This window comes from Eublepharis macularius, chromosome 1, assembly GCF_028583425.1.
Source record: "Eublepharis macularius isolate TG4126 chromosome 1, MPM_Emac_v1.0, whole genome shotgun sequence".
Classification (NCBI taxonomy): domain Eukaryota; kingdom Metazoa; phylum Chordata; class Lepidosauria; order Squamata; family Eublepharidae; genus Eublepharis; species Eublepharis macularius.
In genome coordinates, this window is record NC_072790.1 from 231,985,079 (window position 1) to 232,012,832 (window position 27,754).

At 45.0% G+C, this 27,754-nt stretch overlaps 1 protein-coding gene across 1 annotated transcript; it reads left to right on the forward strand.

Annotated features, from left to right (window-relative positions):
• Window positions 1-4,043: 4,043 nt before the first annotated feature.
• Window positions 4,044-27,595, forward strand: LOC129325388 (cathepsin W-like). Its single transcript, XM_054973025.1, has 11 exons — window positions 4,044-4,105; window positions 8,605-8,671; window positions 10,932-11,045; window positions 14,767-14,909; window positions 18,357-18,453; window positions 19,382-19,462; window positions 20,681-20,800; window positions 21,940-22,004; window positions 22,153-22,243; window positions 25,790-25,866; window positions 27,479-27,595. The coding sequence occupies exons 1-11, from the start codon at window positions 4,103-4,105 to the stop codon at window positions 27,593-27,595; spliced, it is 975 nt and encodes a 324-aa protein (XP_054829000.1). The 5' UTR covers window positions 4,044-4,102.
• Window positions 27,596-27,754: the final 159 nt, after the last annotated feature.

The following is a 27,754-nucleotide window of genomic DNA, read 5'->3' on the forward strand; positions in this document are numbered from 1 at the left end:
AGTGGGAAGAAGTTACAAAGAGGGGAGAAAAAATAACCAATTGAAGAAATTCTGTCCATTTTTTAATTTATTTGAAATATTTCTATGCTGCCTTTCCACCTAAATAGAGTACATAAGGTAGGGACCTCAGTGCTATGAGTTTTTTATTGGCTGGGTTTTTAATGGTTTTGTTTTATGATTTAATGATTGGAGGCAGGGCTTTTTTTCAGCGGGAATGTGGTGGAACGTGTTGGAATAGGCGACTCAGCCTGCCTTTGGACACTGGGGGGCGCTGCATGTCTCTTTGAATGTAATTTTATAAGTCTAGCAATCTGCCACTCTCTTGTCTAAGGTGGGAACGCCTACTGACTCCTCCTCTCTTGCCTCTGTGCTTCTTGGGAGATTTCACACCTTCCCTCATGCTCTTCCAAGAGAAAGATGTAAAGCCACCATGCTCCTCATGGAGCCCTTCTCTTTGTCCACAAACCCTCTTCCAGCCTCGCTGCCTATATTTTCAGGCCGTGGTATTAGCTTAGAGAATGTAACTCTATAGATAGGTTCTTTCCCTTGATATTACCAGAAGATATTGCTATGGAAAAATCTGCTACAATAAACTGTAAGTTCTATCTTTCTATGAATTTTGTCTGAGGATTAATTAATGCACGTTTGTGAGGGTTTAAACGCTTCTGACTAAATTACTCTGCTATGTTACTCTGCTAAGTTACTAAACTAAATATATAAAATACCATAAATCTTTAACAGAACGGAGTTCTGGCACCTCTTGAAAATACTCAGCATTGCTTGTGAAAATAATATTATTTCAAAGAATCCTGTGTGTTTCTCCCTCATTTCCCTCTTGAGAGTTCAGCCACCTCTTTTCCCAGAAAAAAACCCTGATTGGAGGTGTGGGAGGGGTGCAGAGGACGTGGATCTCAGATACAAAAGCATCCGAAGATGCCTTAGAACGTAAGACAGACCTTAGGTCCCTTTAGTCTAGTGTGGTCTCCTCTCGATAGATGTGATGGATACCTTTTGTCAGCAATAAGAGTATTAGTGAGAGTGAAGTGTACTCCCAACCACATTTTCAACGTCCTTTTAAGCTTCTCTGCTGTTTATTAATGTTTATCTTGAGCTACAGCAAACCTTGTGTGTGGTTTGTGGTGCTTACCTCCTTTGGTGTCAGTAAGTAGGGTGCGGATGCAGAGGCTCTGCCTGGGGTGTGAGAGGAGGGGGAGCCGGTAGAAACACAAAGCAAGAAACTGTTGAGATGACAGTGCACAACTGGTGCACAAAAGCAGTGTTGCAGCAATGTCAGTGCGGGGAGGGAAGATTAGGAGCCTCAAAGGTCTTCTAAAATAATGTAATAATAATTATTATATTATTACATTACAATATTATTATTTTCCAACAAGGAGAGTTTCAAGGGCTATAGACTGCCATTCACCTGGCATTTGCCTTTTACAATTCCTTGTTTGCATTGCAGAAATTGTGTGTGTGTGTGCTGGTGATTTTACTTTAAGAGAAAGATATTCTACCCTTGTTCACATGTTACAGAGAATGCATGTACAACCTGTTTATAAGAAAGAGCCAAGGCACATTCACCTTAGAAACGAAACCAGGGTTAAAGGTGTTATGTTAATCACTCGTTCAGGTTCAGCTGAACTTGCATTGAATGGAACGTGAGAATTACTCTCAATGCATGTATAAAGAACAGTAAAATGTACACTGCACATGGATTGTACATGTGTTCACTGTAAGCAGGACTTTTGTATGTGCTACAAAACTCAAGCTGGTTCCCAGTTCCTAACCGGCACTTCCTTATTCATGAATCCAACCACAGATAAGTAATAATAACTTCCAAGTTCAGTACCCCAAAGCTTTGGACCTCCAGAGACACAGGACACTCTGCCTTGCAAGGTGACATACACAAGTAGCCGATCCGAAGCTTGGTTCTGGCACCAGCTTGAGCTTCTGCTTGAGAACCACCATTGTGTAGTGATTAGAGTATTAGATGAGGATGTGAGAAAGCCAGGTTCAGAGCTCTACTCTGCCATGGAAGCACCAGGGGTAGGTGACCTCTTGCCAGTCACACACTCTAAGCCTGCCCTAGGTCACAGGATTGTTGTCTGGATAAAATGGAGGAGAGAAGAATTATTATTCAAGATGCTTTGGACCCCCATTGGAGAGAAAGGCAAGGTATAAATTAAGTAAATAAAATAATAAATATATGGGCTACCTGAGGGAAGCCTATATCGTTATACTGCTAAGGGGCACTAAACCGGGTACTGTATCAGGTGCCGTCCTTCTACACCGCAAAAAGAGCTCTGGGGACGCCCCAAATCATACCCAAGTCTGGGAGTATATCATTTGGGGTGATGTTTATTTCGGGGGTGCTGCCCACAGTTTCCTAATCTTCATTTTTCCTGGGGCTACCTCGCTATGGAGCAATTCGTGCTAAAACCAGAGTTATATCCCTTTGCAAGACATAGCAAGTCTGCTCAGAAGTCCAGAAAAGCCTAGGCCACTTCCAACCTTTAAGGCCCCAGCCATTATAAAAAATAAAAAATATCAATACATAAAAGCCAAATAAGATGCCCCCTTAAAAGAGTGACAAAAATGGGGAAATGTGTCTTTTACCAAATTACATCTGTTATTTTTCTTAAATCTGCAGCTCTAAGCATAGAAAGTGTGTCATGTTTTGATCCAATGGGAATGTGCGTAAAAGCAAGCTGTGAAATTTATCAAATGCTAAAAAAGTAACAAGTTTCTAAATCTGAGGCCCTCTTTATACTTGAGTCCCAGACCAAATGGCTTTTCCTCCCCTCCTGCCCCCAAGCCCTGAGGCACCGTCCCCAGAGTCTGAGGATTTATTTATATTTTTTATTTTACTTCTTTTATACCCTGCCTTTCTTGGGCCAAAGCAGCTTACATCATTTTCTTCTCCTCCATTTTCCCCTCACAATCTCTCTGTGAGGTACGTTAAGAGTATGTGACTTGCCTAGCAAGCTTCCATGGCAGGGGGGGATTTGAACCTGTCTCCCAGATCTTAGCCCGACACTGTACCCCTATCTTTATGATGTATGATTTGTGGTGCACCAAAACTTATTTGGGGCCACAGAGCTCATAAAGTATTATCATTATTTGAGGTAGGATTCATGAATAAGGAACTGGGAACCTGAAGCCAGCAGCTTCAACCTGGCACATGTACTCAGAGTCAGGCTGGCCTCAGCATATCCTGAGGTGGGGCAGTGGGCAAGGCCCAGAGCTGCTTCTATTGGGTCCCACTGCTGCTGCCTCCCCACCTGCTTGCTTGTGAGCCCTTGTGTCACCCACTCTCCTGGCCACACACAGTACCCAGTGCTGCCAGGGGAACAGGATGTAACCCCGGAAGGGCAGGGAAGCAAGTGAGTGGGTGGGAAAAGAATATGCAGGAGAACAGTGATCAAGGAGTATGGGGGGGGCAGGAAGTGGGTGTGAGTAGGGGGTGGCAGCAGGCAGAGGAGAGGACGAGGACCTTGACATTCTCTGCCTGGTACCCGCCAAACCTGGAACCGGCCCTGGCTCAGAACGGAACTACAAGTGACAAAAGGCACAGGTTGGACACTTGTCAGCTTCCCTCAAGTTTTGATGGGAAATGTAGGCATCCTAGTCTTGCAGCTTGGCTCTCCGACTGCTGTCCAATGGACTTTTCAACTGTCACTTGTCCAACATTCCGCCAAGCTGCCTACATTTCCCATCAAAACTTGAGGGAAGCTGACAAGTGTCCAACCTGTGCCTTTTGTCACTTGTAGTTCCGCTCTCAGAGGCCCTCTGCTATTGCTACGCAGGTTCCAAACTTCACATTCAGCTCTATATGGGCCTGCAGATTAAGTCTGACACCTTTTACAAAAGCTCGCACTCCTCCACTTCCTGCCTTTGTGGCTTTCTCACTGGATGCCCTCCTCAGCATCTCCTTCCCCTCTGAGCCCGTAATCGCTTCTGTTCCCAGCAGGGCTTGGTAGTCTCACTGCAGAACACACTGCCTGCAATGCGGCCGTCTATCCTCTCTGCTTGGCTGGTTCTGGTGGGAGTGTGGGTATTTGCCCCCCTTCCTGCCCACTCCATCCAGCCCCCAGCCCTGAACATGGTGAGGAAAGCTATTTATTTATTTACTGACACTGCATTTATACCCTCCTTTTCTTTCCAGTAGGGACCCAATATGGGGACTCCACTATTCGCTCCTTTTTCAATTAATCTTCAAAACAGCCCTGTAAGGTAGATTACTCTGGAAGAGAGCTACAGGCCCAAAGTCACCCAGCAAGCGTTCGTAACAGAGTGGGATTCTGAACCCGGGTCCCTCAGAGCCTAGTCCAGTACTCTAACCATTGTTCAACACTGTCTGAGGTGAGGCACAATCCATTGCCAAGGAGGCAGGAAAAAGAGGAGTGTGGTGCTTATAAAATTACTTGTTAAGTGTCATTTTCCGGACAGGGTCAATGGGTATAGTGGTTAGAGTGTTAGACTAGGAACTGGGCAATTTGGGTTCAAATCGATGAAGTTTGCTGGGTGATCTCGAGCTGGCCATTCTCTTGCAGCCTAACCTATCCGATATGATGGAAGATCAACATGTTCTGCTCGGTGCTCTTTGGAAGAAGGTCAGATTAAAAATATGATGGGCAGACAGACAAAGAGCCGCCTTACATGTTGGATTATACCAATGTCTACTATATGAAGAAGAACAAAAAGATAAGATCTTGTAGGGGCAGCAAGCTAGAGACAGACAGGACTGATTTGCGAAAGCTTCCTTTCTTAAGGATCTGTTCCTCTTGTATGTCTGCAGAATGCTAATTTTAGCTGTACTTCTAGAACTCTGCACACCTTTCTCTCAAACTGGGCAGCTAAGCTTCTCTCTCCACTTTCCAGTTTTGTCACTTCTAATAATAAAACTTTTGTTCATCTTCAATCAGTTCAGTGTCCCGATTGCAGCCAAGGCACTCTGCCAACATTACCAACAGCATTTTGTTAGGCAAAACTTTTTCCATAGTGTGTGTGCATGTGAGCGCGCACTGTTGAATTTTTGAAGGAACGGGAATTAGAGAGCGAGATGGCAAACCTGGAAGAAACTGTAATCAAGGCACTTATGCTTGACTTATGTATGTATGTGCTGTAAAGTTGCAACTGACTTACGGTGACCCCACTAAGGCAAGTGAGAAGCAGAGATGATGATAGATCCAGAGGAGTTAGCCGTGTTAGTCTGTAGTAGCAAAATCAAAAAGAGTCCAGTAGCACCTTTAAGACTAACCAATTTTATTATAGCATAAGCTTTCGAGAATCAAGTTCTCTTCATCAGATGCCTGATCAAAACTGGGCAGATACAGAAGAGGAGGGGAGAAGAGAGAGAGGAGAAAGAAGGGGGCATAAATCACAAGGGGACAGAATGCAATTAGCATGGAGGCTATCAAAACATTCCTTTGCTTGGAAATGTAAACATCGGTGTGCAGTCAGTTTGCTGTATTAGTTTGTAGCAGTGAAGGTATCCAATTCCTATGTAGTATAAGCCTTCGGTAACCACAGCTCTCCCTGCCAGCTGCATCTGACAAAGAGAACTGTGGTCCCCGAAAGCCCACACCAGGCATCACTGGGCTCCCCCAGATCACGCCTCTGTAAAGAGAATCTGTTACCTGTGATAATGTGATAACCATTCATAGTCTCTATTCAGTCCCAGCTTGACAGAGTCAAATTTGCATATGAATTCCAATTCAGCAGCCTCCCGTTGGATTTTGTTTTTGAAAAGTTTCTGTTGAACCACAGCGACCTTTAAGTCTTTGGTGGAATGTCCTGGTAAATTGAAGTGTTCTCCCACTGGTTTTTGGACGTTTCCATTTCTAATGTCAGATTTGTGTCCATTTATTCTTTTGCGTAGAGGTTGGCTGGTTTGTCCAATGTACAGAGCAGAAGGACATTGTTGGCACATGAGGGCATATATCAGATTGGAGGATGAGCAGCTGTAAGAGCCAGAGACAGTGTAGTTGATGCCATTGGGTCCTGTAATTGTATTCCCTGGGTAGATATAGGGGCAGAGCTGGCATCTGGGTCTGTTGCAGGGCCTGGTACCTGTGCTGGTGACTCTGCTGGCCGATTCATGATTGTAAGTGAGAAGTTGTTTAAGATTGGGGGGCTGTTTGTAGGCAAGGAAAGGTCTTCTACCCAGGGCTTCTGAGAGAGAGGTATCATTTTCCAGGATGGGTTGTAGCTCACTGATGATACGTTGGATGGGTTTGAGCTGGGAGCTATAGGTGACAACCAGTGGTGTTCTGTTGTTAGTTCCTTTAGGTTTGTCCTGGAGCAGACTGTTTCTGGGTACTAGTCTGGCCCTGTTGATTTGTTTCTTCATTTCATTTGGTGGGTACTGTAGTCTCAAAAATGCTTGTTGTAAATCTCTTAAGTGTGAGTCTCGGTCGAGAGCATTGGAGCAGATACGGTTGTAACGTAAGGCTTGGCTGTAGACAATAGACCGAGTGGTATGTTTAGGGTGGTAGCTGGAGGCATGTAGATATGAGTATCGGTCTGTTGGTTTCCGGTATAAGGTGGTATTTATGCGTCCATTATGTAGTTGTACAGTGGTGTCCAGGAAGTGTACCTGTTGTGTAGAGTGGTCCAGGCTTAGGTTGATAGTAGGGTGAAAGTTATTGAAGTCCTGATGAAATCTCTCAAGGGCTTCCTTCCCATGGGTCCAAATGATGAAGATGTCATCCAGGAATCTTAAGTATAGTAGTGGTTCCAGTGGATGGGAGCTGAGGAAGCGTTGCTCTAAGTCCGCCATGAATATGTTAGCATATTGTGGTGCCATGCGTGTGCCCATGGCTGTGCCATTAACCTGTAGATATAAGTTGTCACCAAATTCGAAGTAATTGTGAGTGAGTACGAAGTGACAAAGTTCAGTGGCGAGGTGTGCTGTGGTTTTGTCCAGGATAATATTCCGTATGGCTTGCAATCCATCTGCATGTGGGATATTGGTGTACAAGGCCTCCACATCCATGGTTGCTAGGATGGTGTCATCTGGTAGGTTGTCAATGGACTGTATTTTCCTGAGGAAGTCAGTGGTGTCCCGTAAATAGCTGGGTGTGCTGGTGGCATAGGGCCTGAGGATAGAGTCCATGTATCCCGAGACTCCTACTGTGATGGTGCATTTTCCTGCAACAATTGGGCATCCTGGGTTACCCGCTTTGTGGATTTTGGGTAGTAGGTAGAATCTTCCTGGTCGTGGTTCCTGGGGTGTGTCCGTATGGATGCATTCTTGTATGTCCATGGGGAGTGTTTTTAATATTTTATTGAGTTCCCTTTTGTATTGTTCAGTGGGGTCAGAAGGTAGTATTTTATAGAATGTTGTGTTGGAGAGTTGTCTTTCTGCTTCTTGTATATAATTTTGTTTGTCCATGATGACAACTGCTCCACCTTTGTCAGCTTCCTTGATTACGATGCCAGAATTATTTTGGAGGCTGTTTATGGCCTCTCTTTCTCCACGGCTGAGGTTCTGCTTTAGGTGTTGTTGTTTGTCAATTATCTCAGCCTGAGCACATCTACGGAAGCATTCAATGTAAAAGTCCAATGAGGAGTTACGGCCCTCAGGGGGTGTCCATGTGGAATTCTTTTTCCTGGAGTTTTTTAACGATGGTTGTGTATTGCTGGGTTGGGGGGGTGGGGGCTGCTGTGATGGTGTCTGTTCGTCGTTTTGTCCAGCAGAGTGGTTGAAGAATTCTTTCAGTCTTAGGCGTCTAAAATAGGCCTCCAGGTCTCCACAAAGTTGTATGGTTTGTGTGGGTCTGGCTGGGCAAAAGGATAGTCCACGTGAGAGGACTGATTCCTCTGCTGGGCTCAGCTTGTAACTGGAAAGATTGATGATGTTGCTTGGATCCCAAGTGTTTTTGCTCTCTGTTGCAGGCAGGAGTTTTGAGAATTTCTTCTCCTTCTTGTTCTGTAATTCAGTGAATAGATTACAATAAATAGTTTCTCTGGTTGTGGCAAACATCTCCCAGTTCCCGGTCTGTGCAGAGGGGGTGCACTCCATGGAAGAGTCTAGTTCAGAGATCTCTTGCTTGATCCATTGTTGCTTGCTGTACATCAGTCCAATGAGGTGAATTAAGAGTTTCCTGGATAAGGTGTTGCATAGTTTCTCACTGTAGTCTGTGTAGTAAGTGGATTTCAATGGATTCCTCACACGAAGTCCCTTGGGTAGAATGTCCAGTCTTTTGCATTTAGAAAGAAAGATGATGTCTGTTTGTATCTGTGCCAGTTTCCTCATGAGGTTGATGGATTTCCTCTCCATTCGGCTGAATGCGGTGCTTTCCATGGTCATAGATCCAGAGGAGTTAGCCGTGTTAGTCTGTAGTAGCAAAATCAAAAAGAGTCCAGTAGCACCTTTAAGACTAACCAATTTTATTATAGCATAAGCTTTCGAGAATCAAGTTCTCTTCATCAGATGCCTGATCAAAACTGGGCAGATACAGAAGAGGAGGGGAGAAGAGAGATGATGAGCGATTGTCTTCTGTAGAGTCTTTCTTGGTGGTCTATATCATGCTACCATCCCTTTTGTTACGTGCCAGAATCAGGGTGTGTGAATTCACCTTTCGCCTTTCCTCTCCTCAGACCCAAATGATCGAGATGTTCCAGGATTTTATGATACAGTACAACAAATCCTACAAAAGCCCAGAAGGTAATGGATCTCTTTCTGTCATCTGGGTTTGGAGGGTAAAAAGCTGGTGGAGGCCATCTTTGGAGATGATACAAAAGATGGTGCATGTTCTGCTATTCTGTCTTGTTTCTCAGCACAGATGTACAAAGATGGTAAGCTTTGGCTGGTTAAGAAACCAAAGCCTGAGCTGATTGATTAATGAAGCTAAACATTGGCCATTTCCGCACATCTTTCCCTTGTGCAAAATTGCACAAAACTCACAAAATGACGGCGTCTTCACGGCACGATTTCCTATCATGATTCTGTTTCATGGCACGATTTCTGACGTCATTGTGCCATGAAATGGAGTCATGATGGGAAATTGCACCATGAAGATGCTGTCACTCCGTGAGTTTTGTGTGATTTTGTGCAAGGGAGAAAGGTGTAGAAACGGCGACTTGCTTCTATTTTTATTTTTGAGGCTATTGTAATTCTTCTGTTACTGAAAACAGAATGAAGAAAAGAAGAAAAGTGTATGTTTTCTTCTAACAATGAGGACATTGCTTTAGTTTATCGTTCCATTGCTCTTCAACAGAGATTTTGATTATATGCAAATATATTGCATATCTCGACCAATTAAAAGAAAGGTAATCACCTCCAAAATCTTGCACTTGTTGGAAGCCTTAATACTTCAGACTGCACAAAGCGTGCATTTGGGATATTTTCATTTCAAGCCTTCCTCTCCCAAGTTAATTACAATCTCTCTCATTTTACCTACATAACACTCCTGAAAGGTAGGTCAGGCACAGTGAGACTAGATTTTTCCAGTAAGTTTCGTAGTTTCAGATTTTATTTATTTGCTTCAAAGATAGCTTGCCTTTCTCACTGAGATTCCAGGAGGATTACAAAATATTTTTTAAAATTTCAGTCAGACAGCATAAGATATCCAATGAACAATGCAGTAGAATTAGGATCGGATTACAGAACTGGAAAGCAAGGTAACCGAACAAATGCCTCTCTGAGGGTCAGACTAGATGCAGAAAGTGGTTGCCAAGGTAGAAGACAATGCAGTGAAAGACAATGCATGCAATAGGCTCCAGTCTCGTTCCTTTATAAAAGCGACCTCTTGAGCTGTTCCATTATACTGCAGTTCTAATCCCTCTTTTTTTCTGGCAGGTTTGCTTTAGAAGCAATTTGGAAGACAGAAGTTAATCCAGCACAGACTTTCCCAGCTGTGTGTGTTTGGGGAGGAAACTCTGCCTATTTAATTTCTGCCAGGCATGCAGCTGTTAAAGGCACAAGAGACTGGTTTAGATTCCAGCATTAAGTTCTGCTCCCCATTCTAGTCTAAATTCAGCAGTGTGTATGCTTGTTTGTCTTCACAGAAACCCTGTATCAGCCAAGTCAATGTTATTCCCATTTCACAGTTAGTAGAACTGAGGACAGAAGGGGCTTTGGCTAAGGTTATTGAGTGAGTTTTGGGACTAAACTATAATCTGAACCCAAGTCTTTGCTGTATCCTGGTTTCCCTTGGGGGCGTGGGGTGTGTGCTCCAGCAGCTGTTTCCATGCCATAATGCTCATGTAGCTCAAACTGATATATGAGACCTTGGGGGAGAGAGTGTAGTGTAGTGGTCAGAGCACTGGTCTCTGATTAAGGGGCAATCTAAATTCTTGGCCAGAATCCTACCAGCCACAAACACATATTCTGAAATGGAGAAGATTGTGTTCTTGTTATCTGACACAGATAATCATGTGTCTTACAGAGTCTCTTAGTTTGCACTTGCAGCCAAGAAGATAAGATCTAAGGTGGTACTGAATGAGGCTGTTTCGGGACTCTTGGGATAGTTTGGTATACTGTACTGTTTTAATTAACTTTAATTAACCTTTTACTGGAAGTTTTTACTGATACTGGAAGTTAACTGTTTATTAGTTGACTTGATGTTTGGAAAATTTGTGATGGCCTATGGCTATAGACAATAAACTCTGATTGACTGACTAAAGGGAAATTGGACTCAATATGAAAGAAAGCTTATTCAAACTGGGGAGGGGCCATGGTGGCTCAGTGCTAGAGCTTTTGCTTGGCATGCAGAAGGCCCCAGGTTCAATTCCTGGTATCTGTACTTAAAATGACCAGATATTAGGTGATGTGAAAGACCTTTGCCTGAGAGGCTGGAGAGATACTGTCAGTCTGAGAAGGCAGTACTGACTGTGATGAACCAGTGTTCTGAGTCAGTATAAAGCAGCTTCATGTGTGAGGAAGAAACCCTGATTTATGTACTGGTCTGCCTCTCTTGCCCCAGAGATCCATTGCCGCTTCAAGTTCTTTGTGCAGAATCTCGAAGTGAGCCGTGAATTGCAGGCCTCAGAGCAGGGCACAGCACAATATGGCGTCACCCAGTTCAGTGACCTGACAGGTAAGATAGGGTGTGTGTGTGTGTGTGTGTGTGAGAGAGAGAGAGAGAGAGAGAGAGAGAGAGAGAGAGAGAGAATCCTAGAGGTCACCATACCCAGAGGTAAGAGGAGACTGCATGTTGTTACCCCAATTCTCCATTTTAGTGCTTCCCGGCCCCACACACACACAATGCATTGGCCTAAGATGAGGTAATGCAAGGAAACTGGTGGGCAAGGAAAGAAATGGAATCATGGCAGCTGGGATTGCTCCAAGAGGTGCCTGGAAGAAGGCCTGAAACGATGTCTCTTCCGAAAGACTTGTAACAGTGGGCTGATTCACACATTACAAAGTCCTCTCACGCTTGGGACTTAATTCCCACATGTGCACAGACTTGATTTGGATTGGGACCATGGTGTGTGTGGACAGGGGCTTAAGCTTTGAGGCAAACAGTGGTTACCTGAAGCCATTTAGGGTTGGGAAAACAGTATGTTCCCAAATCCTTATTGGATCCTGTGTGCCAGGGAATTGGATTTTTGGCATGAAACTCCCAGAGAACATCTGATTGACCTCACACATAGAAGCCATGCATGAGGAGGACGCAAGGACTTTCTAATGTGTTAGTTGGCTCTCGGAAGTGATCACACCAGATAGTAACCTTCCATAATTCCATCAGTGTGCCATTGTGGCCCAAAGACCCTTTCCTGGGCCGATTCCAGACGGCCCCCCGCCTCGCAAAACGTCGTGCGTCGTCGCGCGTCTTCGTGCAGAAAACATGAAATATCGCGTTTTCTCGCGCGAGTTTTCTCACGCGATGTCACACAAAACTCGTGCGAGAAAACGCGATATTTCGCATTTCCTGCACGACGACCTGCAATGACGCGCGACGTTTCACGAGGTGGGGGGCCGTCTGGAATCGGCCCTGTTTTCATGACCCACCAAAAAAGTCTTGCCTATTGTCGTTCACCATTCCCAGAGGTCATGCCCATATTTGGGATCAGCCACCTACAAGCCCCTTTCCTCTTCTTCCACACATTTTGAATTGACTCCCGGCATCCTCCTTTTCTAGGAACTTACTCAATTCTACTTCACTGGGGCAATTTGGTCTCCCATCTAACCCTTGCCTCTGAACCCCTTTGCCCCCAAGCCCAGAAGAAAAAGACAAGCTTTCTTCTTAGGCCCCACCTATTTGTCCTATAATTGAGGACAGAATATTTCCCCAAAATGTACTTCTTGCCTGCTTCGTGACTATTCTTATCTCAAGAGCTACTGAAGCCAGTGTTTGACATATGTTATGCAGCTCCTTGCTCCTTGGATTAATTACTTGACTTACTCTTCCCAAGTGGTAAGGTTGCCAACTCTAGTTTGGAAAATCCCTGGAGATTTGGGGGGCAAAGACCTGAAAAGGTGGGGTTTGGGGAGGGACCTCAGCAGGATATAATGCCATAGAGTCCACCCTCCAGGGGAACTGGTCTCTGTCATCTGGAGATAAACTGTAATTCCAGGAGATCTCCAGGTCCCACCTGGACGATCGCAACCTTACTGAGGTGTTGTATCTGCCATTGGATCACAGGATTTGTCACTAGCTTGCACTTTCTTTTTCTCCAACCTTCATCTTTTCGATCCCTCCTCCCTCCACCTACTTTTGCTGCTTGAAATCATTATTTTGTCCAGATTTGCTTCTTCACCTTGAAATTTGTATTATTCCCCTTTTACAAACTTTTATTTCTGATTTATATTCCTTTGGGATAGTTTCAGGTAAGCATCTGTATTGGACTGCAGTAGATGAGCAAGGTCTGAGTCCAATAGCACCTTAAAGATGAACAAGAGTTTCCAGGGTATAAACTTTTGAGAGTCTGTAAGTTATTTTAAACCTTCACGGTTTGAAGTAGGACAACTTGAACGAGTGTCCAATTAAGGATTCTTATTGCTGCTGAAGTTGTTGGTCTTTAGTGTGCTACTGGTCTCAGCTCTTGCTATTTTATTGCTGGTGTGTGGATTGCTGCTCTCACTAATCTGTTATGGTCAGTGGGTCTAGGGAAGCCCATAGGGACACTTCTCCTCAGGACCCATTGCTTCAGCTGCTGTTAAAATGCAAGCCAGCATCTCCACAGTCCAGAGTAGAGTGAATGGTGACAGAAGCAGGTATTTCCACATTGAGGCTGTTTCCACACTACTTACCTTCATCCGGAATGCTGCGGAACGTCGCAAAAAACACCACGGAAGATAGCGTTTTCTCGCGTGAGAAGATTGCTATCTTTCGCGTCTATGAATATGTGTGTCTTAAGCCATGTGGTAGCAGTATTGGTGCTATTAGAAGATGTCAGTGGGAGACAGATGGATCAGACCCATAGTTAGGGTTGATCTACTCGAAAGTACTCCAAGACTATCCCCGTTTGAAATGGATGGAAGTTCTTACGTCTGTCCTCTATTTTTCAATGTGACTCATAAAAGAGATCTTCCAGGTGGATCGTGTTAATAAAACCCAGTGTTAATAAAACCAGCATAACCTGGAGGGGTGTTCAACAGACTCAGAAGAGAGGTTGCACCTCTATCGGTACTATTGTCTCTGATTTCCCTGCCCTTTGATAGCTTGCGGATAGGCAATAGTTCAATCAGTAAAGCTTTTCTCATTGCTGTATCACTAAGGTAAGAGGAAAGTACACCTGTTGATTTTCTGCCTGTCTCTTAGTAAAGTCATGCCCTATCAGACTCCATCTCTAGTTTCTTAGCCCCAAAGTGGAATTTCCATAACCTCCGTAGATACAGTTTTTCAGTACTGATAAGATTCTATCCAACACTTACACTAAACGTATCTTTCTAAAGCCGTAGTGAAGGCTTGCTTGATTTATTATACATTCTATATTTAGTTATTTAATGCATTAACCAGAGGTCCTGAACCTATCTGAGACTGTGGACACCTTTGGAATTCTGACAGTGAATGGTGGGCACAAGCACAAAATGGCTGCTGCAGGAGGTGAAGCCAACCACAAAATGGCTGCTGCAGGAGACATTGCTGGCCACAAAATGTCAGGGAGAGAGGTCATGCATAATTCTGTTGGTAACTCTTCAACATTTCAGACAGCTCTGCTTAAAAGGATGCCTTTTAAAATAATCATTTTGTTTTAAAATATTTTCTTGCATACACACAGCTTACCTTCAGTCACAGAGTGAAGATCCTTATGCTGTGGTGGCAGCTGCTGCTGAAGTATTTTTTTTTAAAATCTCCGCAGCCTATCTGATTTCCAATGGCCAATCAGAAGCCCTGTCTCCACCCACTTTCTAAAAAGACTGAGTGGGCACCAGGAAAGATGTCAGTGGGTGCCATGGCACCCATGGGTGCCACATTGGGATCTTCTGCCCTTAATGTTTAGCCAAGAGCTTGCAACATGGCTTAGGAAAATTAAAATAGTAAGCAGTAAAACAATAAAATCAGCTGAAATGTCAGGGACCAAGACTGCCTCTAGACGGAGCTTCGATGCAAGGTTGAGCCCCAGAACCTGTCTCTCTCGTGTCTTAGTATAAAGAAATTGAGCCAAGCTACTGGACAAGCCTGAGGGTGGTCCAGGCCTTAGGCTCAGAAAATGTATCCTCTTTCTGGTCCCAGTTATAGAACATGTGAAGCTATACATGAATGGAGGGGAGTGCTTGAGCATGCGCAGAATGTTGCTTGCTCACACCAGAGCAACTACCATCAGCTCCCTCCACACAACTGTGAAAATGCACCTTTATGTTCGTTCCCCCAGAACGAGAGTTTGAGAAGATGTTTGCGATTCCTCACCCCACGAAACTCCCCGTACTGAAGCAGATGGCGATGCCCCAGAAGGCACAGAAACAACCATCCTGCGACTGGAGAAAATTTGGCGCCATCACAGAAGTGAAACATCAGGTAAGAGGTGTAAAGGAATGGTGGGATGGAAAACAGAATATCTAGGACTCAAGCAATGGAAGAGGTTCCTCATGCAAGGAGGGGTCACCCAGTTCCCCTTGAGGAGAGTGTTAAAGTTAGTGTATCCCTGAGCCCTAACGTTGCCAGCTTCAGGTTAGGAAATTCCTGGAGATTTGGGGGGGTGGAGTGTGGAGAGGATGAGGTTTGGGGAAGGGAGGGAATTCAGTGGGGTATAATGCCATAGAAGCCAAGCTCCAAAACTGCCATTTTCTCCAAGGGAACTTATCTCTGTGGCCTGGAGATCAGTTGGAATTCCAAGAGATCTCCAGCCACTACCTGCAGGTTGGCAACCCTAGTGAGCCCTCAGCTTGTTCCACACAGCATGGTTCTTCAGTTCTCAATACAGTTCAGCGGTGGTGGATTGCTTCGGGTTGCCAACTTTGGCTTCAGAAATTCCTAGAGATTGGGGAGCAGAGCCTGGGGGAGGGAGGAGTTTGCAGCGGGAGTTCAGTTGGATGTGAAACCATAGAATTTGCCCCCCGCCCTGAAGCTGCCATTTTCTCCTAGGGAACTGATCTCTGTAATTCCAGGAGAATTGCAAGTCCCACCTAGAAGCTGGCAACCGTATTTTCCTGCCCCAGTTCCCACAGCAGTCATTCCCTCACCGTCTGCCATAGGGGACTTTCTCAACGTTTTTAAAACTGGTATGTAACATACCGATGTATTGTTATACGAGTATGTCTGTTATTGAATAAAAACACAAACTCTCAAAAAAGCCTCCTGGTGACATGGCAGTGATGGGCGGGGGGAACTGCTGCCTCAGGGACTGCAGCAGGGAAAATGACACCAATGTGGGTTAGCAGTCAGACCCCTCCTCCTGCTGAAGGGCAGTTTATGGATATGAAATCATAAACACCCTACCTCATATAGCATAAGTACAAGGCACTGCCTGGCTTGAAATAAAACAAACTGGATGCCAGTCAAGTAAGAGCCTGGGGAAAAATATTTTAGAAGGAAGTCAGAGCGGCTGACTGACTTACAGCCCCCCTCTATGCCCCAGAGAGATGCATAATTTAGGACAATGAAACTCCCAAGAAGCTCTTAGCTAATCTCGTCAATGCCCACCCTTACTTCCCCTCACCCATCTACCCTAATCAAACAACAACCAAGCTATTCAGCAAACCTGGTAGCTTTTCCTATCTTGTATTCAAAGCATCATTTACATCTATAGTCCACCTCAGGCAGACCCATTGAGCCTCTTCCAACTCCATTGTCCACCTCTGGAGAAACCGATCAAGTTATTGTTTTGGGGGCAAAGATGTTAGCTTGCCTCCGGGAGCATTTTGCCCTATATCTGGACCTCCCTAGCCACTAATGAGTGTGTGTGTGTGTCTTTGGACCTGAACATGCACCTCCCCCAATCTGTTTGGGCCTCTTCTCTTTTCCATGAACACTGGTCATTTTGCTGCTGTCTCCTCTATCTTCAAGACTAGTAACGATCGCCTTTCCCAAAACTGCTTTCTCCCCCTTTTCTCCTTGCTTTTTTCTTAATTAGCCTTGTATGTGTGCTGCGTGTGATTTTCTGTACGTTTACTATTTTATTTCTCTTTAATTAAAAAAAACTTTCTGGTTGAACATCTTCCTGGCTTATTTTGAGAGTTCTCTTAAGGGAACAATCCCCGTAAACATAGGTACAGAATCCCTCTCTCAATTGTCTCCTTTAACCTAATTACCCCAACTAATTAGGAGACTGCCTATTTGGGTAACATATGGACAAGAATGGGAAAATCCAGACTCTCCTGCTGACAGCATCACAGTGAAACAGGTTTGGGAAAGAAGGTAAGAGAGATAGGGGAATCTGGGAGATGTGCCAAAGCTCTACACTTCTGTGGGGGAAATGGGGAAACAACCTACTTGGTAACAACATCCATCCTGGAGCAAACCAGCCGTGCGTATTTGAACCTTGTCTTCCTGTTCTCCTGGCTTTGAGTGCTGAAGAGTTCAAGGGAAGCACTTGCTGGTTTCTATCTGGAAAAGCTTCAGGAGACATAGATCCGGCCCTGCGGGACCTGTTACAGTTTTGCAGGGCCTGCAAAATGGAGATGTTCCACCGGGCCTTCAGCTGAGTGCCAGCAGGTGTCCTCCTCCTTCCATCTAATACCACCACTTCTTCTGGGGCTGCCCTTGGCCATCTGCTGTGCCTGTATACGGACTCCCAATATTTGTTTAAATAGCCTGCTCCTGAACTATTTTAATGATTTTAAAAAATATATTATTTTATGTTTTTGATAAAATTATTATTTTATGTTTTATGATTTTGTTTTTTTGTGATTTTAATGTGTTTATAATGTTGTTAGCTGCCCTGAGCCCATCTGTGGGGAGGGCGGGGTATAATTCGAATAAAATAAATAAATAGGACGAGAAGAAAAAGGACAGGATAGTAACAGCCTCAGAAATCTCAAGATGGAATCAGAGGAGGACCTGGAACCTTATAAACTAAGGTCACACCAGGCTGCTTCTCTCAAGCCTTCTTTCTTGCATGACACATAGCAAACGCATAACTCAAACAAAACTTACACAAGTGGGGAATAAAAATAAACTTGAATGTGTATCCAATAGTGAGCAACAAGCAATAGAAGGCAAGGAGGAGGCAGCAGGTCAAATGAACACACAGTCATTTACCTGCTTCCATCAAAATCACTGGCAGAAGCTGCAAATCTCTGGATTAGTGACAGCAAGAATCAGTTGTGGTGGGTCCCTGCATATTAGCAGAGGCAGTTAATCTCTGAGATTTGAGGGTTCGCTGGGCTAAGGTTGTCACCGATCCTTACAAGCCTTCTCCCCTCAAAAAAAAAGTTGCTATAGCACTGTGGTTGAGTGGTTGGGCTGCAAATCAGCACTCTGCTGGTTCAAATCCCATTACTGCCATGAGCTCAGCAGGTGGCCTTGGGTCAGCCCCTCCTCTCAGCCCCAGCTCCCCAGCTGTATTGTGGGTATTATAATAACACTGACTTTGTTCACTGCTCTGAGTGGGGCACTACAGATGTCTAGAAGAGCAGTGTGTATGCACAGTTATTATTATTTGTATCCGCCCAAGCAAAACCCAGAACAAGAAACCAAATCAATGTAATACCATTGTATTAGGACCAGCCAAAATAACACAAAATAGTCTTCTCCTATCAGACACATACTAATTAATAAGATGAAACTGTTCCTACCATTTTGTCACCATGTCAGGAAAAGCTTCGGCTGCTGAATTTCCTGTGTGTACAAGAGCAGGGCTAGGGTGAAAAAAAAAGAAACAATTATTCAAGGCTTATTTTTGCAATCAATCAAGAAGCATCCATTCCTCTGCTGTTGATATAAACGTACCCACAGTATAGCTGGATAATGGAATTTTGTGAACGTTCTAATTGTCTCGTTCATTGTCTTTTCTTCCCCTTCCAGGGCACATGTAGGTCATGTTGGGCTTTTGCTGCTGCATCCAACATTGAGGCTTTGTGGAACATCCACCGACATTCACCGCGAAATGTCTCTGTACAGGGTACGTTTGAACACCAGCGAAGGGAGAAGGGTCCAAAGAGATCTCTCTTTTCAAATTCCAGAGCTCAGCTGATGAACTTATTAAATAAAGATACAAACCAGTTCTTCTAATCATATATAGAATGCATTTCCCTTACAATAGACTGTGTCCATCCATAAAACTGTAAGTAAGGAGAAAAGTTACTCCTACTTATCTAGATCGGATGGGCTAGCTTTTGCTTAGACAGATTTTGAGCCTTCCTCGACATCTCTGATTTTTGAAATTGTCCCCTGGTTTTGTAGTTCATTGATCTTTGTAAGGCCACACCAGAAATGAGAGAGGTGACCAATTCTTCAAAGTGGGCATGTAAGGAAAGGCATTGATTCCAGGACATTAATCTATTTCTGCAAATGACTTTTCTTGCCAGCGATGGACCACTTTCCAGCCTCTAATGATGTCAGTCACTGCCCTATTTGCTCATATGCACAAGGAATGTAGACCAGAGTATCTGGATGGTTCTGCGTTAGAGCTGAAAGTGCATCTGAACAAAAAAAGAACTTTGCAAATCATCTTAAATGGTTCACTTGGGGAAGAAAGATTTGAATGCACCATATTTTCATTTGTGTACTTGAAATTCAGAGAGTTAAGGATTATACTCTCTCAGTTGCTGCTTCTCAGTTTTAAAAAGTAAAGATCGCTCTGAAATTATCTGAATTTTGGCAGTTTCAAAACTAAAATGTGGGCAACATTTCCTTTCGTGAGTATATTGCCAGTTTTCGTTCCAAATTCCAGCTCATGACCTGGAAAGAAACTGTTCTACAGCTGGCCCTGGGGAACCTTGCTGATATGGAGACTGGGGAGGGAGTGTGTGCGACTAAGCTGCAGCTCATAATAAGCCTTTTTCCTGCTGAAGCTGAGATTTGGCTGACGGCCTCTTCTGCCATTACAGAGCTGGTAGACTGCACAGGTTACAAGGATGGCTGCATGGGAGGCTATGTGTGGGATGCATTCCTGACTGTCATCAATCGCAGTACGTACCAAGACCCTTTCCCCAATTTTTTATTAACTAGTCTGATAGCCTGCTGTGAACCAGAAAAAGAATCTTTCCATGGATCCAATAACATAGAATTCTGAAAAAGGAGACACAGCCTCACAGAGCCAGTTTGGTGTAGTGGTTAAGAGCGCAGGACTCTAATCTGGAGAGCTGGGTTTGATTCCCCACTCCTCCACTTGGAGCCAGCTGGGTGACCTTGGGCTAATCACAGTTGTCTGGAGCTCTCTCAGCCCCACCCACCTCACAGGGTGTTTTGTTGTGGGGATAATAATGACATACTTTGTAAACCACTCTGAGTGGGCATTAAGTTGTCCTGAAGGGTGGCATATAAATCAAATGTTATTATTATTGTTAATGTTATTATTACTTTCCTCTCTTCCTTGATGCCCAGGCATCTAGTTTGCTGTTTCTTCCACTCGCAATTTCTATTCCTGGTGAGTTTTGCCCCTCCTCCCAGGGTGAACTTAAAAGCACCTATGCTGGGTCAGACCTACGGTCCATCAAGTACAACATCTTCCAGATGCTCCCACGAAACTACAATGGAGGCCAAAGCTTCCCTCAGATATTGTCCTCCACTGCTGATATTCAGAGGTCTGCCTCATGATACAAACAAGTCTAACCCCCTCCCCTTATACATTCTATGCAATTTGCACCACTGTGTGCAACAAACAGAAAACAGGGGATTTGTCCCACGGCATGGCCCTGTAGCTTCCAAGATGTGCTAGAAAATGATGTCATTTTCCAGCATGACAAGCAAGCATACTTTGGCCAAGGCGCTGTCTTACAGAGCTCTTGTTGGGACAGCTCCTTGAATGGAAGGCATTCAAGGTGTGAAAGGTAGAAATTAAGACAAGCACATGGGGATGCATCCTTGATGTGGGGAAATCATGCTCTCAGAGCCAAGCTACAAGTGGCGCCTTACACAGGTTGGACAATTGTCAGCTTCCCTCAAGTTTTGATGGGAAATGTAGGCATCCTGGTTTTACAGCTTGGCTCTCCGTTACAGCTGCAAGACCAGGACACCTACATTTCCCATCAAAACTTGAGGGAAGCTGACAAGTGTCCAACCTGTGTCAGGCGCCACTTGTAGCTTGGCTCTCAGACCCTTTTTTGGTGGACACAAACTTAATGGGGTGAGAGGGGTGAGCGGTATTCCTACCTGCTATGTCGGTAACAGCTATGTGTTCTACCCAGGTGGATTGTCAAGCAGCAAGCTGTACCCTTACAGGGATAAAGAGCAACGGTGCCAGAAATATCACAAACGAGTACTTACTGGAATTGAAGGTTATGAAATCTTGCCCAGGGATGAGAGAGGTGAGGAGGCAGAGGAGGAGGTGGTGGGCTTTGGAAGGACTTGGAGAATGAATTAAGCTGCCTTGCACTGAATCAGATCATTGATCTACTAAGATCAGTGTTGTTGACTCAGACCGGCAGGGGACTCAGATGGAGGTCTTTCCCTTAACTGGAGATTCCGGAGATTGATTGTGGGGCCTTCTGGATACCAGAAGATATGCTACCACGGAGCCACAGTTCCACCCAAAGAGAAAGGGACCTAGCTCAGTGACAGAGCAGTTGCTTTGCATACAGAAAGTCCCACGCTGAGCATCTAAATCTGCTTTGTCCCAAATCGGATCATTGATGCATCCAGTCTGACCAGTGGTGGCTGTGTGGGGTCACAGAGGAGAAGGGTCTTCCTGAACACACACCGTTACGGATTTGAGTCCAGTGGCACCTTAGAGACCAACAAGATTTTCAGGGTATAAGCTTTTGAGAGTCAGAGCTCCCTTCTTCAGAGTCATGGGAAGACGAGGTAGAGAATATCTTGTGTGCATACAACTGAGGAAGAGGTCTGAGCTCTTCAGTAGCTCCTTTCTGTTATGTACTGGGCTAGCTTCAGGTAAATCTAGGCTCTGCAGGTCTGAAATCCTATTGGGTAGTAAATTAGCGGCAGCCAATCGATTCTCAAGGATGCGGGCCAATTGCTGTTAGGTAAACGAGTTGCGTTGTATTCAGGGCATGCAGATGAAGGATCCTCGTTGCATGTGTTCCTATTGGTGGGTCACTGAAAAGGGGCGTAGTTTGGGTGTATATATCTGGCTCTTTCGGGAGCGTGATTGTTAATTGTATTTGCAATAAAGATGTTCTTGTGAGCTGAAATCACTGCCTGGCTGAAATCACTATGGACTGAAATCACAAGCTGAATACTTGTTTCAACCCATCATCCTCCTCAGGCAGCAGCTGAACAGGAGCTAGTAGGGTGACTTGTCTATGACGGAAAGCTACACCGTTTGTTTGTAGATACCTTTCTATATTTTCGTGTGTTTGTGGGCTAAACCTTGACACTGGAGGCAAGGGAAAAAATTCTCATATTTCAGGGCACCACCCTGGCTCAAAATTAAGACCTCTCTGCACCCCAGTGCTAACCCTATCACATTTCTCCTGTCACTTCCTAGACATGGCTGAAATTGTTGCTTCTCAAGGTCCCATAACTGCTCTTCTCAACATGAAACTCCTTCAGGTAAGTCTCTAAAGGAGAGAAAGGTTCTGTTACCCATCTCCCCCTCTTCCTTTTTCATGGGTGTGCTTTCTCCAGAGCGCTGCCTCAAGGAGTCTTCTCAGTCCCCGGCCGATTCTTATCTGCCCTTGTTCTTTTCTCTCCTCTCTAGCTGTATAAAAATGGGGTTATCTGGAGACCTTCAGAAGACTGCCCCAAGGACTATCTTGACCATGTTGCACTCATTGTTGGCTATGGGCAAGGTGAGCAGATGACGCTTTGGGAAGGTCCCTGGCCCCAGGGAGGCCCATCTAGCGCCGACCAGAGCCAGGGCCTTCTCGGTCCTGGCTCCAACCTGGTGGAACGCTTTGTGTAAAGAGATCAGGGCCCAGCCAGACTTGCTATCCTTCCGCCAGGCCTGTAAGACAGTGCTGTTCCACCAGGCATATGGTTTGACGCCTTCGGGCCTCCCCACCGGCCACCTAGAAAGAGCTGTGCCCCTACTAAGGGTATCTGTCACTCAGCCTTTGCCAAATATTTCTGGAGGTGGTTGGGTGGAGGTCGCTGGAAAAAATCTACTGCTATATGTTTTCTTAAAAATTTGCTGCTGTATTGCTTGATGTGTGTTTTAAATATTTAAGGAGTTTTATTGGTTTTTAAAAGCACATGTATTTTAGATGTATTTGTGTTAATTGTAATCCGCCCTGAGCCTGCTGATGCAGGGAGGGCAGAATATAAATTGAATTAAACAAACAAATAAATAAATAATAAAGGGTAATAGTATTGGGCAGGGGTCATTTTATAGAAAAAGAGCCAGAGGAACTCATTAGCCTGACTCATTAGCATATGTCACGCCCCTTGACATCACTGGAAGTGTGTCATCAGCATAACTGATTTACGTATGCCACACCCCCTGACATCACCTATCCTGGCTGTTTCGGACCCAATCCTGGCCATTCAGGGCCGAAATTGGGCCCAAAAGGGCAAAAAGGAGCTGAAAATGGCCGAAAAGGGGCCCAAATGGTCAGGATCGGGCTGCTGTTGAGTGTGAGAGTGATCCACCACCCTTCAGAGGCCCGATCCAGGCCGTTTTGGCCCCAATCCAGGCCGAAACAGGCCCAAAACTGCCGAAAGTCAGGTGGGCGGGGCCACCTGACATGTGACCTCTTTGGGGAACTGCCGGAACTGTGTTCCTGCAGGTTCCCCCTCGAAATGAGCCCTGGTATTGGGGCAACTTTTGCAGTCAGCCAGGAGAATGTTGGTCCAGAGCCAAGACAGCAGGTGTGTTAATGTATAGCTCGTTTTGCTTCTGCCAGCCCTCTGCTGGCAACCCTGGAAGAATTCGGGGGGTGGAGACTGTGGAAAATGACATTTCTGCGATGCTGTGACATCCGTTCTAGTTAAGAACACAGAAGTGATGTTATAGCATTGCATGACCTTAAGGGATTCTCCCAATCTCTACGGTTAAAACTGTAGAGACGGAGAAATTCTTAGAAGGTCATGTAATTTTTTAAAATTTATTTTTATTTATTTATGTCATTTATGGTCCGCCTTTCTCACTGAGAGTCAAGGCGGATTACCCAGTGTGAGATTAGTACAGTTAGTATCAAGGACAATGCCATAGGGTAAATAAACACAAGTTTACAAAGACATAACATTAGCAGGAATCCACTACAAAGTTGAAGAAATGCTGAAACAGAATATAAGCAATTTTAGGGCCGATATAGGAGCATATATTTAAAGCAACAGATAGTACATAAGGCAGCATAGTGTTGAAGTCTATGGGTGAAGTCTATGGTCCTTAACTCATTAGTGGAGCATCTGAGACCCCTCCCTACAATACAAGAGCCTTTTTGAATAATTTGGTTTTGCTTCGTTTGCAGAAAGCTAGGAGAGTGGAGGCTTTCCTGACCTTCTCAGGCAGGCTGTTCCACAGAGTAGGGGCCACCACAGAGAAAGCCCATGTACGGGCTGCTGTGGATTTTGCCCATGTGCAGGCTGGCACCTGCAGGAGACTCTGTTCAGATGAGTGAAGTTTCCATGGAGGGACATAGGGAGGGAGGGGCTGCACCAAGGCCATGAAGAGCTTTGTGTGTGATAACCAATACTTTGAACTGAGCACAGTAGCTGATAGGTAGCCAAGGGAGATTCTACGGAATGGGGGTGATGTTCATGCTCCTGCTTGCTCCTGATAACAGTCACACACAGTTGGGTGTCATCTGCATATTGATGACATCCAACTCCATAGCTGCGAGTGAGTTCTCCGAAGGGCTTTGCCTAGAGGTTGAATAATGTAATGCGTTTATTCTACTTCTGGATACTCAACCAGAAGTGATGTCACAGTGTTGCATGATGTTTCTCCTGCCATTTTTGCTTGGGGTGGGGATGGGTTGGATTGCCCACCATTGTGGAAAATCTGGGAACCCTATGAAAGGGTGTGTGCAGCTTTAGGCATTAAGTCCACGTGAGGCCTGTTGCTTTAGGAAAGATATGGAGGTCCTTTATCATTAAGAAACTCTATACTATGACAGGTAAGGACAGATAAGCATTCTAGCTATTGAGCTAAGCTAGAGTAGAGCCTGGTTGTGAGAGTCCTTGCCCTCATGAAGGAAATCTCTGAGAGTAGCAATCTGGGTAAACAAAGAGACACCAGAAGAACAAACAAGAGTAAGGATACAGAGGAAATGGGCCTATCCATTAGGTTGTCAATTTCCAGGTTGGGCGTGGAGATCTCCTGCAATTACAACTGATCTCCAGACTATAGAGATCAGTTCCTTTGGAGAAAATGGCTGCTTTGGAGGACGGCTCTGTGGCATTATAACCGGCACCCCCAAGGCTCCACCCCCAGATCTCCAGGAATTTCCCAACCCAGAGTTGGGAGCCCTGCTATTCACCTTACTAATTCTTCTGTCCCCCTCTGGAGTACTGGTGTGCTTGGTGTAAAAAGACTTTTCACAGTCCTTCCCTTCTAACAAGCTGGGTAGCAGGGCCAGGAGCAGGCAAAGAAGGATGCTAACCGAAGGGAAGTGAGGCAAGAAAATCCTCACTGGAAAAATCCCTTAATAAAGAGCATTCCAGCCCATCTGTCAGCAAGAGCCACTGTTTGTTTGGTCTTTTGGAGGCTGGCTGATCTCTTGAGGACTCCAATGCTTATTCAGTGTTTGATCAAGACGGGTAGCCGTGTTTGTCTGTAGCAGTAGAAAAGAGCAAGAGTCCAGTGGCACCTATAAGACTAACAAAATTTGTGGTAGGGTATGAGCTTTCATGAGTCACAGCTCACTTCTTCAGATATTCAGTGTTTGTTTATTTAGAAAATGTGTTTGGCACCTCTACACTCTGCCCCATGGCGCAGAGTGGTAAGCTGCAGTACTGAAGCCCAAGCTCTGCTCAGGACCTGAGTTTGATCCTGGCGGAAGCTTAGTTTAAATAGCTGGCTCAAGGTTGACTCAGCTTTCCATCCTTCCGAGGTTGGCAAAAAAGTTTTCTGGGGGTAAAGTGTAGATGACTGGGGAAGGCAATGGCAAACCACCCTGTAACAAAATTCCGCCAAGAAAATGTTGTGATGCAACGTCCCCCCGTGGGTCAGTAATGACTTGGTGCTTGCACAGGGGGACTACCTTTACATTTACCTACCTCTACAGGACCCTGCTTTCAGTCCTGAGTTCTGGTGGCTGGATGGGTCAACAAACAACACCCCAAAGTCTATTTAGAACCTCCAAAGTTGACTTACAGGCAGGCAATGGGGAAGAGAATAAAAGAATTCGTTCACTGACTACCCCTTTCTTCTTTCATCCTTTTCCTTTGTCCAGTTCCAAAACAGCGTGGATCCCCAGCGAAACAGTACTGGATTATCAAGAACTCATGGGGAAAGACATGGGGAGAGAAGGTGAGCTATTATGTACAACAACAACAACAACAACAACAAAGATCTTTAATGGCATAAGAGTAGGTAAAAGAGTACAAAAATAATGTAGCACAGGGGAAGTAACTAGTACAGATTACAGCATAAAACAAAAATGGAGGCAGTTATTTAGAAAGGTTATATCTAACTTTAGCTACTTCTGCCAAGAATTTGGCAACCAAAACTGTGGCTTCAGAATTTGTATCTTTTAATAGGTAATATACTGCTTTGTCTTTATTAGTATGCTGGTTAAAGATAAAGTACAGGTAGTCCCCTGTGAAAGCACTGAGTCATTACCGACCCATGGGGGGACGTCGCATCACAACGTTTTCTTGGCAGACTTTTTACAGGGTGGTTTGCCATTGCCTTCCCCAGTCATCTACACTTTACCCCCAGGAAACTGGGTACTCATTTTACCGACCTCAGAAGGATAGAAGGCTGAGTCAGCCTTGAGCTGGTTATCTGAACCCAGCTTCCGCCAGGATCGAACTCAGGTCATGAACACAGCTTGGGCTGCAGTACTGCAGCTTACCACTCTGCGCCACAGGGCCCTTAAGATTAAGATATAACAAAGAAGGAAGAAGTTTCTTACGGAGGGACGTATGCAGCTGGCAATCTAAAATGATATGTTGAATTGAGTCAAGAGATTTTAAAGGGCATGTACAAAGTCTTTTGTGAACAGGGACTTTATTATAATGGCCAGTTACTATTCTGGAAGGGAATACATTTAGTCGGGCCAATGTAAAGGCTCTACGATGAGGAAGATGGTCTAAGCCATGAAAGTAGCGAGCCATTTGTCCATACTGAATTGGGAATTTCAGGCTAGCCTGCGATGCTGTGTGGGGCCACAAGGGGCATAGCTTCTGAAAATCTAGGTCAAATAATCGCTGTTTAATGGCCCAGAGAAGACTCGTTCAAAGAAAGAAAAAAGTCTATTGAGAAGCCCATTTGGTGAATTTTCTCCTGTTATGTAATTATCTAATGATCAGGGGAAGGGGCACATAAGGGAAGGAAGATGAGTCAACAGGTGACTGGACTTTGTTTGGTCAGCTTGGCAACAGGTCAGCTGCATGGAACGAGATCCTTGATTAACAGGAGGTCAGAAACTTGGGTAGAAATGTGAGCAAAGAGTATCAGAACACACACAAGGTGCCCTCCCAAGAACCACAACTCCAAGGAACTTGAAGTGAAAGGAGAGGCAAGGGCTTCCAGTGTGGCAGGTGTTGACTTCCGCACAGGCCTGAGCCCCTTGGTCTCTCTTTTTGGAACTTAAATGCTGGGAGTGGGTGCTGGGCCAAGGTGAGACAATGAGGGTAGGGATTTAGCTTGGAGCTGCTTCTCGATGTGATAGATACACCCTAACACTTTTAAACTCAGAGCCAAGCTACAAGTGACGCCTTACACAGGTTGGACACTTGTCAGCTTCCCTCAAGTTTTGATGGGAAATGTAGGCATCCTGGTTTTACAGCTTGGCTCTCCATTACAGCTGCAAGACCAGGGCACCTACATTTCCCATCAAAACTTGAGGGAAGCTGACAAGTGTCCAACCTGTGTCAGGCGTCACTTGTAGCTTGGCTCTCACTCTCTTCCCATCCAGGGATATTTCCGGCTGCACCGTGGGGATAACACCTGCGGCATCGCCATGTATGCAGTGACAGCGATTGTCAAGAATTCGACGGCAATATCTGAAATGAGGGTGTCGTGCCCCAGATAATGGCAAAACTATATGTGTGCACCCTGTTCTTTTGGGAGGGGGGAGAAGAAGAGCAATTAAGTGGCAAAAGGGGAGAGGAAAGCTTCCACCTCCTCAAGGCAAAGATCTATCCGTCTTCTGCTAACTGCATGCATGTTGTTTTCCCTGCTGTTATTTTTC